Source organism: Nyctereutes procyonoides, unplaced genomic scaffold, assembly GCF_905146905.1.
Source record: "Nyctereutes procyonoides isolate TBG_1078 unplaced genomic scaffold, NYPRO_anot_genome, whole genome shotgun sequence".
In the NCBI taxonomy this organism is placed as follows: Eukaryota; Metazoa; Chordata; class Mammalia; order Carnivora; family Canidae; genus Nyctereutes; species Nyctereutes procyonoides.
This window is the reverse complement of record NW_026575043.1, coordinates 36,204,862-36,224,626: the sequence shown is the minus strand read 5'-3', so window position 1 is coordinate 36,224,626 and position 19,765 is coordinate 36,204,862. Positions and strand designations below refer to the sequence as shown.

Sequence of the window (19,765 nt, the reverse complement as noted above, 5' to 3'; positions counted from 1 at the left end):
GACAAGCCACAGGGCACAGTAATCTCACAAGCAGTGGCTTGGCCTAGTGCCCCCTAAGGGGCCAGCTCCTGGCCAGTGGCAGTGCCTCGCTTCGCTGTCATCTCTAAGCCACCGACCTTCAGTGGACTCGGTGCTTCAAAGAGTCTAACGAGGGCCTGCGCTGAAGAGGCCTGCTGGTGTACCAGCTTTCATGGGCACCCCCCTTCCCGGCGCAGGAGATCGTCCCAACCACCCCTTCACCTGTGCCGTGGTTCTCAAACTTCATCCTCATTCTGCTGCCAGACTTGAGAAACACAGATGCAGGATCTCACAACGACCCCATGAGATAGGTTGGTTGCTCCGGTTCCCATCTTTCTGGTAAGGAAACAGGCTCAGATGAGCCAAGGAACATGTCCAAAGTAGGACAAGTTATAAGAAGTAACCTCAGGCCTTGCTTGGGGTCACCACACTGACAGGGGTGGGTTATAGGATCCAGGAAGGTGTAAATAGGAGAAAGGCATGAGCCAGCATCCCTCCCTACCCTGCTTTCTCTCCCTAGACACCGCCTGCCTGCCAGGCTCACCCCTACCCAAAATGGTTTCCTTTCACATCAGTCAACTGCTAGTTCTCCAAGGTTTCTTGCTTCCCTGAATCCCTCCTGTTAGCAAAGCGCCCCAGAGACCGTGATTCCTGGAAAGGACAGGCCCATACGTGGACCTGAAAGTCAAGGAGGTAGGGCTGCAGTACGACTTTCAAGGTCCCTTCTTCCATAAAAATGTTTTAAAATTCAAAAAAATTTTATCGTATGACTGTGTTGATATAAAGATGAATATATTAATACAGATATTAAAACATCCTTGATCTAAAAGTTCATTTATTTCTTCCAGCTTTAAAAGGAAACATTTTCATGGGTGGCAGAAAAATGTCCCTTCCAAAGATGTCCATGACTTCATCTCTGGAACTTGTGTTAGATTACATGGCAAAGGAAAATCAGGGTTGCAGACAAAATGTAGATTTCACATCATCTAACTTTTTAAAGATTTTATTTATTTGAGAGAGGGAGAGTGAGAGAATGAGCAGAGAAAGTGGCAGAGGGAGAGGGAGAAGCAGGCTCCCCCTCTAAGCAGGGAGCCTGATGTAGGGCTCGATTCAGGACCCTGGGATCATGACCTGAGCCACCCAGATGCCCCTAACTTTTTTTTTTTTTTTTTTTGGTTATACTTATCCATCTGAGAGAAAGAGAAAGCCCATGGGTGTGTGGGAGGTGAGCCAGAGGCAGAGTGAGAGAATCTCCAGCAGACTCCCAGGTAATTGAGGAGCCCCACATGGGGCTTGATCCCAGGACCCCTAGATCGTGACCTGAGCCAAAACTAAGAGTCTGATGCCCATCCCACTAAGCCAGCCCGGCACCCCATCATCTAACTTGAAAATACTGAGATTATCCATATCATCTGGGCAGCCCAATGTCATCACAAGGGTCTTTGAAAATGGAACAGGGAGGGACGCCTAGGGGGCTCAGCGGCAGAGCATCTGCCTTCTGCCCAGGGCGTGATCCTGGAGACCAGGGATCGAGTCCCCCGTCGGGCTCCTTCATGGGGCCTGCTTCTCCCCCTGCCTGTGTCTCTGCCTGTCTCTGTCTCTCTGATGAATAAATAAATAAAATCTTGGGATCCCTGGGTGGCGCAGCGGTTTGGCGCCTGCCTTTGGCCCAGGGCGCGATCTTGGGGACTCGGGATCGAATCCCACGTCGGGCTCCCGGTGCATGGAGCCTGCTTCTCCCTCTGCCTATGTCTCTGCCTCTCTCTCTCTCTCTCTCTGTGTGACTATCATAAATAAATAAAAATTCGAAAAATAAATAAATAAATAAACAAACAAACAAACAAATAAATAAATAAATAAAAATTTAAAAGAAAAAAAAAAAAAAGAACAGGGAACCAGAGGTGGTAGCCAGAGAGGTGGCAGCTCCAGGACTCATCTGTTCCTGCTTTTTTTTTTTTTTTTTTAACTGACACTTAACCTACAGCCCATTGCGCCCTTGCGGGCTTCTGACCCCCAGAACTGCAAATCATCAATTTGTATACGTTTGCGGTAGTTGTCATAATGGCAATGGGAACCCACACAACCGCTCCGGGCAGCCGGGCCCCGGGCCTGGGCCTGCATCCCCGCTCGGCGCTCACCGGCTGCCCGCGGCGCCTGCTGCGGGGGTCGGGCCGCGGCGCGGTAGGGGCTGCTTCCCCGGCCCCCCCCACCCCCCACCCCACGGCTCGAGAACTGAGGCCGTCAGTCCGCCGCGAGCGTCGTGCTCCCGGAGCCAGGGGGCCCGCGCGGCTCTTCCCCGCCTGTAACCGCCGGGCGAGCGGCCGCCAGGGGGCAGCAGAGGCCCGACCCCGCCCGCCCGCCGCTCGCCTGCGCCTGCGCGGAGCCCGGCGGCGGGGGACGGGAAGTGGGCGGGGCCGGCCGGGAGCGGCTCGCGGGGTCCGAGCGGCGGAGTAGCAGGTGAGGGCCTGGGGGGCCCGGGGGCGGGGAGGCCCGGGGCGCGGGGCCGGGGGCCCGCCGCGCTGGAGTGCGGCTCCGGTGGGCACCTGAGGCGTGCAGCGGTGAAGCGGGGCGCCGAGGACCCGGGGGCAGCGGAGCAGGGGGGCCGGGGGGCAAGGAGGCCGAGACGGAAAGACCCGGGGGGCTCCGCGGCCGAGGGGGGTGGCCGAGGAGCGGAGGGCGCAGTGGGGGGCCTGGGGGACCCGAGGCAGAGAATCGGAGGGCCGGGGCGGCCAGGGTGCAGAACCGGGGGGCCCTGGGCCGGCGGGGGTGTGGCCACGCCGCAGCCAGGTGGGCACCGAGCAGGCGAGGCAGGGATGCTGAGGGGTGACGGGCCCTGGGTGGCCCGCGGCCGAGCCCCCGTGCCGGAGCCTCCGGGCCGGCCGCTGCCCTGCCCCCGCCCCTGCCCCACCGGCGCCTGCACCTTTGCGGGGCCACATCTCTGCCCACGTGCCCCGACCCACGGCCCGTGCCCCGCGTGGCCCCCTCCTCCTCCAAGTGATTGCAAGCGGGCGATGTAGTTAAGGCCAGTGCTTGGGCTGCCGCAGCTTCAGCCTTAGGTGTGAGCTGGAGATCTCGGGCCGGAGGTGACTCCACCGCTGGAGGCTCTGTGGCCCCGGCAAGCCCCTTAGCCTCTGTGCAATAGGGAAAACTGGCACCTGACTGTAGGGATTTTAATGCAGGGCCTCACAGTAGCCGGGACTAGTTGATGGTGAGGGACTCCTCCCCCCAGCCTCCACCCAGCAGCACACTTGGCCCCGGTGACACTCGTCCTTGTGGGATTTCCTGGAGCAGGTCTGTGGGCTGAGCTGTACTCCCACCCTGGGAGATAGAATGTAAGGCCAGCCTCTGAGGTCCTCTCTAGCTCACTGCTGGCCTTTTTTTTTTTTTTTTTTTTTTTTTAAGATTTATTTATTTCAGAGGGGAGGGGGCAGAGGGAGAGAGAAACCCCAGCGGGCTCCCCGCTGAGCCCTGCACTCTGGGCTCCACCCCAGGGCTCAATCAGCCTCACAACCCGGAGATCACGATTCCAGCGCAAACCAAGACTTGCACGCTCAACCAACCGCGGCCACCTCGGCGCCTCTCTTCTGGCCTCTATGCCCGTATCTGGCCTGTTGTCAAATCTCATTCTTTTCCTCCCACCACCAAGCTGGAAGTACCAAAGGCTTGAGAAGACCTCATGTGAGTCTGGCTTTGCCATTTCCTACCTGTGGGACGTTAGGTGGGTTCCTTACCCTCCCCAAGCCTATCTCTGCGTCTGCAATGTGAGCTAAGAGCTCGTACCTCTCAGAAGGGTTGTGCAAATACCACTTTGAATACCACTTTGGAAGCTGTAAAGCCGCTTACAAGTACATTTGTAGAATTCCTTTGCGATATTGCCTGAGGCCACCCCTGTCTGTAAAAGCTTTCTCCTCTGATCAGTCTTCCACAGACTATCTTCACTTCCTCTTGAAGGTGCCAGGCCTCAGGCTGCTTATCACAGCCCATACCCCCCACTGGCAGTGGCAGGAGGCGGCCAGCCTCTTCCCTCTGCCATCACCCTTGCCAGCCACCAGGCGCAAAGGGCTGTGCTAATGCCTCAGAGGACAGGGGTGGCTTCCTGACTTGGGGAGTGTGGTATCTAGTGAGAAAGTAAGCTCCTAAAACGGGCTGTTTGCACAACAGTGTGAACGTGCTTCATACCACAGAACTGGAGACTGAAAAATGGACAGAATGATAAATCGTATGTCACATGTATTTTACATAAATATTTTAAAAAGAAGAAAGATACGTGTGTAGAAAAAGATCTGGAAAACTTACACCATATTCTTCCCAGGGGTTACTTATGAATAAAGAAATAAGATCCTCCGTTTACAGAAACATTTTTAATAAGGAAGGCAATACGGTTATAACGATGATGCAGTTTCCTTTCTTAAGAATTGCTGTTTTTTGCTTTACGCCTGGGTTCCCAGGTCAAGCAGGACTCCGAACAAGTATTTGTCCATACCTCTCGGCAGAGGCAGTTGGGGCCCTTGGGTGGTTCAGTCGGTTAGGCGGCCAACTCTGGATTTTGCTTGGGTCATGATGGAGCCCTGAACCCTGTGGGTCAGGCTCTGCGCTCAGCGGGGAGGCTACTTGAGGATTCTCCTCCTCTCCCTGCCCGTGCTCACATGCGTGTGCTCACATGCGTGCGCTGTCTCTCTTAAGATGCATAAATGAATCTTTTTTAAAGATCAAGAAAAGAGCAGTGGTACAAATATGCATTTGTTGAGCTTATGAGTCAAAACTGACAAACTAGAAGAAAATAAATATTTTTTTCTTAGGGGTCTAGCACATGGAAGACAGTGTGCTGGACTCCAGGGTTGTGACAGTTTCAGCAGAGCTTAGCTCAGAGAGGTCTTGGGGGGGGGGGGCAACATGGGATGCCACGAGGCAAGGCATAGGAGCATGGAGATGAGGCGCTGCAACAGGGTGATGGGCAGAGAGATGAAAGAAGAGGTCACGAGAGACTGACTCCCCAGGCTGGTGACCAGTGAAGGATGGGCAGGGTTTCTGTTGCAGTGTAGAGCCAAGGCTCCACCATCAGACTCCCCAAAGTGAACCCCACTGAGGGACTTTGAACAAACTGCACGGGTCTTTTGCCGCACCGCACCCCCCCCCCCGCAGCCCCCACCTGGGGATAGTGACAACGGGTTGCTGGGAGGTGGAAAGAGGAGATGCAGGAAGTGTGTCATTGGCGCAGGCAGCCGGGCCCCTGGCGGGTGTTAGCTGGCAGTGCCATGATTATATCCTCCGTGGCTGCCAGCTGATGAGCCGTGCAGAGCAGCTGCATTCTGGGAGCCAGGAGGACCCGGCTGTGGGCCATGTTGGCCAGTCTGGTCAAGGCAGGCAGCCCAGTGTTCCTCCCATGCCCACCCCCGGTCCTTGATGACTTGCACAGACTCACATCCGACTGAGTCCCTCTCCCCAGGACCCCTCACCCCTGCTTCCAGTCGGGACACCCTGCACCAGCCCTGCCTCATCTGCCCCACCTTGTCCTGCTTTCTCCCGGCCGACCACGGAGACTCTGTCTGCCCCAGGCAGGCCTGCAAGAACTCAGGAGCACAGCACGGTCCCCTGTCCCTCATGGTACTGGGACTGTCTCCGGGGCCCCCTTTGCCTTAGGAATCTCTCCTACCCTCTTCGTGCCTCTATCTGTAGGTCCCGGGCTCCTGGGAGCAGGGATTGTTTTGCTCATATCTGTATGGCAAATATCACAGATTCAGTTTGTTGAAAAAAAAAAAAAAAAGAAGGCCAAGGAGGGAAATTACTCTTGTCTTTTATGCCAGCTGGGCCCCCAAGAAGGAAAGCCAGGTCCCGGCTCCTCTCCCTGTCCCTCGCCTCAGCCAGGTGATGCAGAAACAAGCCCGGTTGGTCCTCAGCAGGCAGGATGGCTCTGGGCCACCTGCCTGTCTAGCAAAGGAGGGCAGCTGGTGCAGGCCCTGCAAATAAGCCAGCCCGCACCCTGGCAACTGCAGGCCCAGCATGCACACAAGCACTGTCAGGCCCACAGTGCCTGCCCGCGCTCGCCCCCTCCCCTGGCCCTACGCAGCAGGCTTGTCACACACAGGCTGCCATCCAGGCCTGGGCTAGGGGCAGTGGGCACAGGGCAGAGCACCGAGGCAGTGCAGAGAGGGGGACTCTGATCCCCAAGGAAAGGGGCAGACTCGGGGGGAGGGAGCTCCAGGCACAGGAAACAGCATCCGAAGGAGGTACCTGCATTCCACGATGTTGAGCACATGCCACCAGCAAGTGATGTCGCAGGTGGAGGGTCTTGCATTCTGTGCTTTACGCTGTGGGGCAGGGTTTCTCCGACTAGGGCCCTCCTGTGCGTCTGGGGAGATGCGTGAGCAAGCTCTCCTCTCGTCTAGGTCTTAGTGATGTACTAGACCCTGGTTTCTGGGCCTGCAGGGAGCCAGGCCTTTCCCGCCCACGGCCGTTGCATGAGGGCAGCTCTGCATCACTCACATTTCTCTCCTCAAGCAACAGGCCAGAGCTGTTGGCAAGGGAAGGAGGTGGCTTGGCCTCCTTCTCTGCCGAAGGGTGTCGGAGCCTGCTGGGAGAGTCACGCCGTCTTCTTGTCCCCCACCCCCCACTCCCGGCTTGGTTCTCTGGCTCCACAGCTCACAGCAGCCTGCCTTCTCCCCAGGTGACCCTCACCGCCCCCCCCCCCACGGGCTCCCAGCCTTCTCTGATCTCCCCATTTCACAAAGTCTTACCCTTGTGGTTATGATACGGTTGTCCGGCCTGCTCTTGTCCTGATTTCTGCCCCTTTATTTTACTCTCTGTAGCTTTTTACCCGTTGTCTTTTGTAACCTGGGGCTGCATTGTATTTACTCCTACTTACAAGTAAATGTGGAAGATAGCAAGGATTTTAAATCCGTCCCCGTAACCCTCCGTCGTAAGTGCCCTGATTTCTATATTCTTCCTGTGTCTCCTTTAAAAAGTCAACTTTTGAGAGGTCTCCAAAAGAGAGAGGTTTTGTGTTTTTCCCATTTACCCGCCTTGTCCCTGCAGGTCCTTCCCAGGTTAGACATTTAACTTCCCCTCTCCCCTTCACCCTGGGCTCTTGTGTTTTTTCTCTTTATTCTCCCACAAGACTTGTGCTGTTAGTGGCTTTTTTTCTTTTTTAAGATTTTATTTATTTATTCATGAGAGAGAGAGAGGCAGAGACACAGGCAGAGGGAGAAGCAGGAGTCTGCAAGGAGTCTGATATGGGACTGGATCCCAGATCCCAGGATCACGCCCTGAGCCAAAGGCAGACGCTCAACCACTGAGCCACCCAGGTGCCTTTTAAAGAGAGTTAGTGGCTCTTGATGAGGACAGCCAAGCCAATGGGTGTGCTCTTCTGGGGGTGCTGGGTGGGCTCTCACACCTCCTCTCGGTTTCAGGTCCCTTCAGCCTCCAATTTCCAACCCCTGTCCACAGCTGCCCTTTGTGGTTACCTTTGGTAACCTTTGTAGGCATGAAGAATTCCAGAAGAGCCTCTCCCATGCCTTCTCCCTGCATGTACTCCTCAGAAGCTGGAAGGCTTTGGGGAGGGACTGGACCGCCAAATTGCTCCTCACATTCTCCTCCTGGAACTTGGGGTGCTGCTTGGACTCTCCAGTCAATCTGTTACCGTTCCCAAAGCAGGCTGCCTAGAGGGACGTTATGGGGACCTTAGGGGTGCCCCAGCCCTGGGAAGGAAGGCTCAGCTTCCACCACCTCAGCAGGCACCAACCAGAGGGGAATGGGTGAGATGGGCCTGTGCTTGGGGTTGGTGGCTGGGGAGGAGGCACACCAGGGCGTGGAGTAGGAAGTGGGGCCTACAGAGCGAAGGAGACAGGGTATGTGCCAGGAGAGAGATGCCCTGGGACCATTTGGGTCTGGAGGCCTGAGCATGAGAAGCGGGAGGCCAGGCAGGCCATGCAGGAGGCTGACCGACAGGCCTTCTCTGGCCCATGAACTCAGGGCGGGGGGGCAAGGTGAGGGAAGAGGAGGGGCTGGCCATGCGTGGAGGTCTGGACCTCGGGGAGAGGAGCTGGAGGCCCAGGAGAAGGATGGGGCAGGAGCGAGTGCGAGTGAGGCCCTCGTGGGAGAAGAGCTGGGTGGGATGGTGAGGAGCGTGGGCTCCAGAATCCCTCGTAGACCCCATCAGCCATTCGCAGTCAAAGGGCTGCCCTCTCCGAGCTTCGGCGTTCCCTCTGAAATGAGGGCTTGACCTGGCTCCCAGGGTCGTTACAGGCAATGCGAAGGGCCTGGCAGCTCGTAAGCCTGTGGCCTTCCTGAGGATGAGGGCAGAAGAGCCTGAGAGATGGGAGCCAGTGCTCAGGGGGAGTGGGGTCAGTGACTGGGCTGTCCCTGGTGGGTCTCCTTCAGCTGGAGCTCAGGAGGCCCAGGACTCTTCCTGTTGGAGAGGCACATCGCAGATGTCCCCAGCTCCCGGCTTCTCTCCCACCCAGGGAGCAGCCAGGCGTCATGCCCTGCAGCCTCTGGGGCCCCTTCCTATTCCCCTTCCTGCCCACATCCAAGACATCACAGGGCCAACCCTGGCACCATCCAGGCCCCCCCCTTTTTTTTTCTCCTTGACAGATGTCCCTTCTCCCCTCTTGGCTCACAGACCTGGTGGCATCACTACCCCACCTTCTGGCTGCCAAGGTCCCAGAGTCAGGTTGAACCCCTTTCTTTACCTGCTGTGTTTTCCTGCCTCGATGGTCTGGCCCTCGTGTCCCCGCTCCTGCCCGCCTTTGACCTGCCAGCCATCCTCTACCAGGAACGTGCCTTCTTTCTCTGTTGCTTCTCCTTCAGGGTATCATGTGGCTTCTGATCCCAGGTCTGTCTCTTGAAGCCACTTCTCTGGGCTCCCAAGTGCCCCTCTTGGACCCGTGTCAGGACACTGACCAGGGTTAGTGCTCCCACTTACTTGGGTCCCCTGAACTATATGCGAGGCCAGTTGCTCTGCCCTTCTGTCTTGAGCCCCTGGACTAGGTGTGGCACCTGCTGCTTGATGCCTTGAGTTGAAGGAGAGAAAGCAAGGCTCCGCACATGCAGCACTGTGGGGATGAGGGCATGGTTACCCCAAGAGCGGGACACTGATCCCCCATGTTTGCTGACCCTCCCTCTCCTCAGAGTGAATACCGCCTGGAATCCCAGCAGAGACCCCCCGGCATGGTCTGGGCATGGCCTCTGGAGCCCCACCGCAGAGCAGCCACATGGCAGAGGAGATCCTAGGCTTCCTGGACGCCTTCCTCTGTGACTTTCCAGCCCCGCTGAGCCTGGAGCCCCCTTTGCCATGGAAGCTCCCGGGACCTGTGCTGAGCCAGGAGGAGGTGGAGGGCGAGCTGACCGAGCTGGCGATGGGCTTCCTGAGCAACAGGTAGGCAGCGTACCTGCCAGGAGGGGATGGGAGCGAGGGCTTTGGCATGTGCCACACGCCAGCGGGTGACCGCCGCTGCTGCTTACCCCCCACATCCTGCCCTGTGCTGAATATGCCCCACAGTTACATCCCTGTGACAGTGCTGCATCCCTTCCCAGGGGCTGCTGTCACAAAGTATCACATGCCCAGCGGCTTGGAACAACAGAAATGTGTTAGCGCGTAGTTGTCGAGGCCGGAAGTCAGAGATCAGGATGTCAGCAGGGCTGTGCTCTCTCAAACAAAGGCCATGGAGAATTGGTTCCAGGCCTTTCTCTCAGCTGCTGGTATTGCCAGCAGTCCTTGGTGTTCCTTGGCCTGTAGATGCATCTCTGCAGCCTGGTCCTCGGTATCACATGGTGTCTGCCCTGTTTGTGTCTTCCCGTGGGTTTCCCTCCCTGTCTGGGTCTCTTCTCCTCCTCTTGTAAGACACCAGTCCTGTTGGATTAAGAGCTTACCCTGTTCCAGTATGACCTCATCTTATACCTGCAAAGACCCTAATGCCAAATAAGGTCACATTCTGAGCCACTGCAGGTTAGGACTCCAACATATCTTTTGGGGGGTGGGGAGCAGGGCACAGTTCAACCTCTAACAGATGCAGTAGATCCTGTTTCTGTCCCATTTCACAGATGGGGAGGAAGAGGCCAGGTGGGTTAAGAGACTGGCTGAGGCCTCAGGGAGGGGCAGGGCCAGGCCATGTGCCTCACACAGAGACCACAGTGCCCCTAGGCCCAAGAGGTGATGGTGCTGTCCCTGGTCACAGGCGAGGCAGCTGAGGTGCAGAGTTGAGACAGAGCAACAAGCTTAGCAGAGTTGAAGGAAGAAAGCAATAGACAGTAAAGGCTAGTGGCCCATGCAGCATCTGTGTGAACCTCGTCCTCCCCAGGGGCCAGGCCCACAGTCCCTAGTCACTATGTCACCCCTGAAGTTGGAACATGCCCCTAGCCTCAGCATACTGGCATTTTAGTGTTCTTCAAGCGTGCTTCCTCTTTGGCAGATCAGCTCTATCCCTACACCCCCCTAAGAGCCTACTTGCTAGGACCCCACAGAGTTCATGACTCTTGCTCACCCCGCACAGTGTAGGAACCCAGGTCACGGAGTGTGAAGGTCAGTGTGAGCTGACCTGCATCCTTCCCGACATGCCCAGTGACCGTGTCCCTTTAGGGTGTGGCATGTACAGAGGGCGTTCCTGGCCGGTTTGGTTCCACTTTGAGAAAATATTTTAGAGGCAGGTGGCATAAAGTGAGTCGGTGGAGCAGAATTGGCCATAGTTGCTGGGTGCGGGGGAGCAAAGGACTCCCGGAGCTCTGCCTCCCTCAGGGCCTGGGGCCACAGGATCTGTCCCACCTGCAGCCACTGGGGCTCCTGTGGGGGCTTTAGGGGCTGTGGGAGGACATGCAGGCCTGGGAGAGTTGGTACCCCTGCTGCCACTGCATGTGAGCCCAGAGCCTGGGGAGCAAGAGCACCGGCCTGCTGTGCCAGAGATGCCATGTCCAGGGGATAAAGAGGAAATAACCTGGGGATGGAAACAGGAGAGCCCCAGGCTAGAGGCTCAGCATCAGGAAAGGGACAAGCAATAGGGCCAGGCCTGGGAGGGTCATCGGTGGGTGGCTGGGAGGGGGAGGGAGGGCACAGAGAAAGGATGTACCCTGAGGGTGCAGGATCCCGGAAGGTAGGGCTGGTTTTGCTCCATGGCAGTAGAGATGGAAGGAGGTGAGGAAGAGGAGGGTAGCCAGGCAGGAGCAGGTGCAGGTAACGGGCCCTCTTGCCCAGAGAGAAGTCAGGGGTCTGACTAGACAGGTCTGCAGGGTGCAGGGCTTGGGGGGTGAGGAGTTTCTGTTACTTGAAGGGCAAGTGTCTCAGGCTACGTGTAGGAGAAAAGCAGGACTTGCTGGAGGTGACATGGGGCCCCATGAGGCCCTGGTGGCAGGCCCTGGGCTCAGGTGTGGAACAGGCACCCTGTTAATTAGCAGGATGGCAGAGCAGGCAAGTCATATATTTTCTATTCATCTTAATGGATTTACTTTCAGTTCTTTTTGTCCTTTTCTAGTATTTCTTCCCTGTGCAGACACAGACCACACGTGTGGTCACATGCTGTCTATTCTCTGTCTGTCAGGTGCACCCCCACAGCACGTCCCCTGGCAGCATCCTGGCGTGCTCCCATCCCTCCCTTCTGGTCCCCTGGCAGCGTGTAGGCCCCTGGGGGTAAGGGGCCGCAAGCAGGGTGGTGCATGGCGCTGTCTCAGGTTGTAAATGGTGTCCTTCATGAGACTGTTGGAAAGTCAGATCACCAAGTCCAGTGGCGCAGTGATTTACATCCTGTCTTCCCCCTTGTTGTCAGCAGTTCCGTGTCTCACCTCAGGTACCCAGACAGTGCACACCTTACACTATAATTATTCCTCTTCATTTTCATCTCTGCAGCTAGACTGCAAGCTTGAAAACCCCAAAGCAGGTGGGACTGGAGTATTTGCTGGGTACCTGGGCCTTGCACACACTTTCTGTTCACTGAAGCATCTTCTAGAGTCTTTAGGATCCCTGACCACTGCAGGGCCTGTGTGCCTGGAGAGTGTGCAGAGGCAGGGGGGAGGGGGACCCCTGGATGGGGTGGGAGGGTGCATCCAGGAAGCAAGGCCTGTGGCCTGAGTCCAGGCATTGTCTGTGTCCCCAGGGCCGGAAGCTGCTTCCCTGCCCCGGTGGCCTTTGCAGGCCTGCAGGAAGCCACAGCACCACCTCCCCAGGAGCAAAGGGAACAGTGCCCCTTCTCCCTGCTGTGAAAAAGGAAAACCCAGTAGTTAGCAGGAAATCCCCAAATGGCAGGGGAACTCATTTCTCATGTCTCGGCTGGTTGTTTTTCAAAGGTAGTTCCAGAGGCCTCTCCCCTGAGTCACCTTCTCATTTTAAAAAAATCATAAATCCATCCCAGTAGATTCCTAAGACTATCTATAGACACACCATGGATGCCTATCCCCCAAAGGGAAGTGGACCCATTTACGTAGCTGTTGGGAGGTCCTTGCCCTTGAGGGAAAAAGCCAGGTGTGTCTGCCCAGCAGAGAATCACTGGCTACCCTGGGTGTTGGCCCCCAGCCCTCAAGGACAGACACACAAGGGTGAACACACATCCTCTGGCCTATGAAGGGTTTCCACTGATGGGGAGGCAGATTCCGGGGTTGGGATATGTCTAGACATACAGGGCCACCAATGGGATGGGCTCCTTTTTTTTTTTTTTAAGATTTTATTTATTCATGAGAGACACAGAGACAGAGACAGAGACAGAGAGAGAGGCAGAGACACAGGCAGAGGGAGAAGCAGGCTCCATGCCGGGAGCCCGACGCGGGACTCGATCCCAGGACTCTAGAATCACGCACTGAGCCAAAGGCAGACGCTCAACCACTGAGCCATCCAGGCGTCCCTGGGATGGGCTCCTTATGCGCAAAAGCCAGGGGAGGTTTTCTATGGACACGGCGCATGTAGACCAAGCCTCTTAAAAAAATATATTGTCTCAGCGTTTTGGAGGCTGGAAATCCAAGATCAGGGTGTCAGTTGGGCTGATTCCTTCTGGTGATTTCTGGCTCATTTCTCCCAGCATCTGCCTCCATCTTCTAGAGTTCTCGCTGTGTGTATCTGTGTCTGAATGTCCCCTTTTTATAAGGAAGGACACCAGTGTTACGGGATTAGGGACCCACCCTAGTCCAGTAAGACCTCACTCTAATTGCATCTGTTTTTTTTTTTTTTAAGATTTTATTTATTTATTCATGAGAGACAGAGAGCGGCAGAGACACAGAGGAAGAAGCAGGCTCCTCGCAGGGAGCCTGATGTGGGACTCGATCCCTGGATCCGGGATCATGCCCTGAGCCGAAGGCAGATGCTCAACCACTGAGCCACCCGGGTGTCCCTAATTGTATCTAAGTCAGGTCACATTCGAAGGCACTGGCAGTTGGAACTTCAATATATGAACTTTGGGGGACACAGTTCAACCCGTAAGACTCCTGAAACACTAGAGGTCCCTAGCCAGTATTGGTGACCAGAAGCTGTCATCAGGCTGGGTACTGGGCAGTTTGTGCTACCTGGCCCCCGGGCCTAGCCCCCTCTTCTCCCCCCGGCAGCCCCCACTCATGTTTGGTGTAGCTCGGGACCTGGTAAGGGGCATCAAGTGGATGTCCCATCCAGCTCCCCAGGGCTCAGAGGCCGGCCTGCTCCTTGTTGCTGCACGTTGTGGTGCAAGCGGCCGTCACTCCCTCTGGAAGGGCCTCCCTGAGTGGAGAGGAGGGCTCCATGTGGAGCATTTGGGGCCGTGCCAGCCCCCCTTCACTTCTTGTTCCTGTCCCCAGGAGCGCTCCACCTCCACTTGCTGCATCTCTGGCCCACAAGGCAGTTTCCCAGCTGCTACAGATGGACCTTTCTGAATTCAGGAAGTTGCCCAGGCAGGAGGAGGAAGAAGATGACGATGAGGAAGAGAAGGCCCCTGTGACCTGTGAGTTCTCTTCCCTCCCTGGCCTGGAGGCCTAGCAGGTGACACACTAGCCAGACAAGGGACAGGCGGCGGAAGTGCCAGTTTGCGAGAGTTCAGGGCTCAAGTGGGCGCCGCTGCTTTTCCCGTTTTTGCTGGTGGAAGGGCGGTCGCGGGCAGCAGGCGGCAGTGGCAGAGTCAGGATGCAGAGAAGGCACTTGTAGCAGCGTCAGGTCGGCAGGGGGAGCGTGGCAGCCATCTCCCTGAGCTTCAGAAGCAGCCAGGGGATGAATAATGCTTTTCCGTTCTACATGGGAGGAAGCTGACGTGGTAAGTCCGTCGCCCACTTGCTCTTCTGTCTCAGCTGACGTTGCCCCAGGGTGGGGTGGGAGCCAGGCAGTGACATGTGAGCGGCTCCTGGGGCCGGCCTCGGGTCCAGCTGGGAGAAAATGCCAGCATTTGGGCCTATTGCCTCGGCTGATCCAACTTGGGACCCCGTCAGGTGGAGACGCGGCAGCATCTGTGAGAGCTAGCTTGGGGTGGGCCTGTCGGTCTGCCTCCTCCTAGGACACTGGTTAGTGGGGCGCACCATGGGCCACCCCGCACAGCCAGGGGGACCCAGAGTGGGCAGTGAACCTCATCAAAAAAAGGACTCTTATGTTGCGTGTCTTTCTTTCACTTTCCTAATACATTAGCCCCCCTCATCTGAGAGGGGTACATTTCTTTTTTTTTTTTTTTTAAGATTTTATTTATTTATTCATGAGAGACACACAGAGAGAGAGAGAGGCAGAGACACAGGCAGAGGGAGAAGCAAGCTCCATGCAGGGAGCCCGACGTGGGACTCGATCCCCGGTCTCCAGGATCATGCCCTGGGCTGAAGGTGGCGCTACACCGCTGGGCGCCCCCCACATCCAAGCTGCCCTAGGGGGATACATTTCAGGACCCCCCAGGGGATGCCTGAAGCTGCAGATCATACCAAATCCTCTATATACTGCATTTTTTCCTATACACACATACCTATGACAAACTTTAATTTCTAAACGAAGCACAGTAAGAGATGAACAATATCTGTTACTAAAATAGAACAGTAAAACATGCTGTAATGAGAGTCCTACGAAGGTGGCCGTCCTCTAAGTATCTTAGTGTACCGTTCTCACCCTGCTGGTGATGACGGAGATGGTAAGATGCCCACGTGATAAGATGAAGGGAGGTAAGGACGGAGGGTTACAGTGTAGGGTTAGGCTACCACTGACCTCTGACAGTACATCAGGAGGATGGTCCCCTTTCCAGACCGCAGTCGACGGCCTGTACCCGAAACCGTGAAAAGCAAACTCCTGCATGGGGTTGGGGGACGGACTGCCATAGAGTTTGTTGATCCGGTCCTCTTATATATCGCTTATGATTACTTGCGTCTTGTCCCATATTTGTTATCTGTGTGACTTGAAGCTTAGCATTAGTGCGAGCACTGAGGGCAAAGCAAGGGGGGTGGGGGTGGGAGACGCAGAGAAAGAAGACAAAGCCTCACGGGCCCCTCACTTCAGCCAGTGCTGAGTTCCCATCTGTGTCCCCTGCCTTTTCCGTGGCTTCCTGCCCACATTCCATGCCGCTGCGGGCCTCGCATTCCTGCCTGGGAGGTGGCGAGGCCCCAGTGACAGGGAGCCATTGTCCTCAGCAAAGCCTGCAGGCTCCCGCCCCACAAAGGGAGGGCCCCACCCCAGAGTCCCGGCGGGAACCCAGCGCCACCTGCTGGCGGCAGGCCCCGGGGCAGTCCACGTGGGGGCTCCCAGGCCCGGGAAGAGGCTGGGCCCCGCGGGGAGGAAGTCACAGCCTGCCCCCGCCCTCCGTGCGGCGTGGGCTGGCCTGGGTCAGCCATCCCTGTCACCGGAGCAGCACGCAGTAAGGTCTGTCGTCTCGAAGCCCTTCTTGCAAAATTGGCATCACGGCACGTGTTAGAAGCACCACTGCTCAAGGGCAGTGGTATGACAAAGAGCCGTGTGTGGCTGGGTCAGGCCGAAACGCCAGCGGGGCCCCTCCAGTGAGCCGGTCCTGTGGGCGCCAGGATGAGGCCCAGGCGGCTCCTGCTGCGGCATCAGGAGGCCGAGCTGCGCCTCCCGTTGCTTATCCATCGCTTATCGTCGGCATGATTGCCTTTGCACAAGCTGAAATTCAGGTTCAAACATGTTGGCAGGAACGGTAGCACAAACCTAAGGCAAGAGAGTACCTGGTCCCTGTGCCTCCCTGGGTGTCTCAGGCCTGATAGAAGCGGAGCCCAGAGGGAGAGGGAAGGAGCCCTGCCACATGGTCATCTGAGCCCAGCCATCCAGAGCCAAGGGAAGGAGGGGGCTGCGGAGGCCGTGGCACAGCCCAGCTGAGCGAGGGGCCTCCGACCGGTTGACAGGAGTTCACTGAGCCAAGTGCGTGTGGACCTGTCGTCCCCGAGCCTAGCCTTCCTGTACCCACAGCCCCCTGGGCCGGCCCTGCTGGTCCCCCACCTCTTGCCAAACCCCTGATGGGCACCTGTGTCCCAGATGCGGTGACAGTGGCCAGTTCCAGACACTAGTACCTCCGCCTTGATGCGTGGATTCCCTCACACGTGTCTTGCCGTGGCCTCTTGTGCTCACAGACCCTCTCTGCCTCCCCTGGCCTCTGCCCTTCTCTTTTCGTTCTGTGGCCTCCACCTTCGGGCCAGAGCTCTTCCTTTTTCAATACCTCCCTTCCACCCCCGCAAGTCCTTCCAGTGTGGCTTGCAGCTCTCCTGGGGGTCTGCCCTTGAATCCCCCTCTGATGCCTGGCCTGACGCACCCGTACCTGCCTCATACACCTGGGCCACCACGATTCCCAGGAGGGTTTAGTATGTGGAGATGACCTGAGTCTCCGAGGCTTGCCACCTAAGCATTCCTTGGGACCTGTTCCTTGTTAATCTTTTCTTTAGAAGGCAGGTTTAGGTAGGATTTGGGATTTGTGTGCGTGTGTGTTTTAGGGGCTATTACCTGTTGTTGCATAACAAATGCCCCCCAAAATTTAATGGCTTAAAACAAACATTTCTTATTGCATGGTTTCTGTGGGTCTGGAATTTGGGAGCGGCCGAGCTGGTGGTTCTGGCCCAGGGTCTCCCAAGACCATGGTCATGAGCCTGTGGCCAGTGGGGCAGAGCTTCCATTTCCAAGGGTTTCAGTCACTTGGCTGTTGGCACGAGGCTTCACTCCCTCATCATGTGGACCCTTCACAGGGCTACGTGTATGTCCTTACACCATGGCAGCTGGCTTCCCTCAGGGCCAGTGATTCACCAGGGAGATGGAGAGAGAGACAGAGACAGACAGGGAGGAAGAGAGAATGTGTAAGATGGGAGCCGTAGCGCCTCTTAGGAAGCAGCTCATGGTCACTTCCATTGCATTCTGTTTATTAGGAGCTGGTCGCTAAGGCCCATGCTCAAGAGAGAGAACTGGGCTCCCAGTCAACCATCAGAGAATTTATGGACATATTTTGAAACCATCATCTGGGGCTCACACTTGTCACAGAAAGTTGAGAAAGCACCAAAAAAGTATTCTGAAAAAAACAAATCACCTGTAGAACCACCACCTGCAGACACCCACTGCTGACATTTCGATTGTACGCTTTTCTTGCCTTTTATTTTCTGGATCCAAACAGTTGAAGGCTTTTTCATGTCCTTGTGATCAAACTGTATGTGGGATTTTCTGTTCTTTTCCCATTGCATTTTTTTCTTAATGTTTTTCCTGGGATCCCTGGGTGGCGCAGTGGTTTGGCGCCTGCCTTTGGCCCAGGGCGTGATCCTGGAGACCCGGGATCGAATCCCACATAGGGCTCTCGGTGCATGGAGCCTACTTCTCCCTCTGCCTATGTCTCTGCCTCTCTCTCTTTCTCTCTCTGACTATCATGAAAAAAAAATGTTTTTCCTTATTATGGCAACGAGCATTTTACATGCTCTCACGCTCTACAAAAGTCCATTTTTGTTTTATCCTTTAATTTTTTCCCGTTAAACTTGGAGATAACCATAGGCTTACATGCTGTGTAAGAGCTAACACAGAGGGATTGCATGCATCCTTTCAGTTTCTCCCAATGGTAACATCTTTAAAAACTACAGTAAAATATCACAACCAAGATCTTTTTTTTTTTTAAGATTTTATTTATTCATTCATGAGAGACACAGAGAGAGAGGGGCAGAGACATAGGCAGAGGGAGAAGCAGGCTCCAAGCAGGGAGCCTGATGTGGGACTCTATCCCGGGACTCCGGGATCCTGCCCTGGGCCAAAGGCAGACGCTCAACCTCTGAGCCACCCAGGTATCCCCACAACCAGGATCTTGACATAGTCAAGATACAGAATAATTTCCTCCTACAAGGATCCCTCAGGTTATCCTTAATGGACACCCTAATGCCCTGTGCCCCATCCCTAACCTTTGACAACCGTTAATCTTTTCTATTTCTATAATTTTGTCATTTCATGAATGCCTATAAATGGAATCATAGAGTACATAACTTTTGGGGATAGGCTTTTTTTCACTCCGCCTTGATTCTCTGAAGATTCATCCAGGTGTCTATAATGTGCCAGTAGCTTCTTCTTTCCTTCCTTCTGCAAGTAGTATTCCGTACCATGATGTACCAAAGTTTACCCATTCACAGGGTGAAAAACACCTGGGCCATTTCCAGTTTTTGCCTATTACAGGTGAAGCTGCTGTGAACCCTGGGGTGCACAGGTTTTTGTGTGAGCACAGTCTTAATTTCTCTGGGATAAATGCCCAAGGGTGCAGTTGCTGGGCCGTGTGGCAGTTGCCTGTTTAGTTGCGAAAATCATGTTTAATAGCAGCTTAATTCTTCATCAAGAGAATAGACCATAATTTACTCTGTCACTGGATATATATTGCTTCTAATTAACGTGCAATTATAAATGATTTTGTACTTTGTTCTGAAATTATCTTTGCATTTCTGGCTGTTTCCTTGGGGTGGGCTCCCATGAGTGGAATTGCTCACTGTAGGACGGGAGGCTCCTTCCTGTGCATATTGCCAAACCAGACTGTGCTCAGTGCCGATGACACAGACTGTCACGCATAGTTTGCTAGTCTGGTGCGCTTAGAATGGCCCGGGGGTGATGGCTTGGTGGGGCCTGTGCCGGCCTATGGTGGGTGCTGTCTGGAGAGCCACAGGGGCCACAGGGAAAGGGGGGCAGGCCGAGTGAGTGGGGCCCAGCTGGCCCGCCTTGGTGCTTCCCTAACAGTCCTCTCTCACGCCCATCAGTGCTGGATGCCAAGGGCCTGGCACGAAGCTGCTTTAACCAGCTCTGGGAAGTATGCAGCCAGTGGCAAAAGCAGCTGCCCTCAACTGCCCAGGTTCCTCAGCGGCAGTGGCTGGTCTCCATGCATGCCATCCGGAATACCCGCCGCAAGATGGAGGACCGGCATGTGTGCCTTCCCGCCTTCAATCAGCTCTTCGGCCTGTCAGTGAGTGCTCCACCTCCAGTGCTCCTCCTCCCGGGCCCCAGTCAGAGCAGGCTAGGAGGCCTTGTGTGGGGGTTCTGAGCAGAGCTGCCAGCCAGAGCTGAGGCAGGAGTGATCCCTGTAGCTGTCCCCTGAAGGCCAAGGTACTGGGTGAGTCCAGGCACTTCATCGGGGGTCTGGGAGGCCCCATTCGTTGCCCCAGCACTTACTTCTGGGCCAGAGCAACCACCAGCCACCTTGCTTTCCCAGCTACAGGACTGAGGAAAGTGAAGGATCTGCCTGAGTCTGTCATAAGGGAGGCTCCAGGACTCACCCCAGACTCATGGTTCTGACGCTGCTTTGTCTCAGGTGCTGGGAGCCACCTGCTGCACCATCCCTCATTCTATGTGCTCTAGCAACTCGTTACAGAAGGTGAACCGAAGCTCTGGAGCCTTGCCCTT

The 19,765-nt window shown here is 55.8% G+C and overlaps 1 protein-coding gene across 4 annotated transcripts in view; it reads left to right on the top strand.

The window, feature by feature from the left end:
* Positions 1-2,432: 2,432 nt before the first annotated feature.
* The window catches only part of PPM1F (protein phosphatase, Mg2+/Mn2+ dependent 1F), a 31,109-nt gene continuing 13,776 nt past the window's right edge, over positions 2,433-19,765 (top strand). The window contains exons 1-5 of one of the 4 annotated variants that reach the window (XM_055322858.1): positions 2,831-3,309; positions 3,510-3,696; positions 9,145-9,391; positions 13,756-13,898; positions 19,126-19,328. In XM_055322858.1, coding sequence (XP_055178833.1) covers positions 9,195-9,391; positions 13,756-13,898; positions 19,126-19,328 — 543 coding nt within the window. In that variant the 5' untranslated portion in view covers positions 2,831-3,309; positions 3,510-3,696; positions 9,145-9,194. Of the gene's footprint in view, positions 2,476-2,830; positions 3,310-3,420; positions 3,737-9,144; positions 9,392-13,755; positions 13,899-19,125; positions 19,329-19,765 lie in introns of those variants that run through there. The other 3 variants (XM_055322859.1, XM_055322857.1, XM_055322860.1) reach the window with 3 other exon arrangements.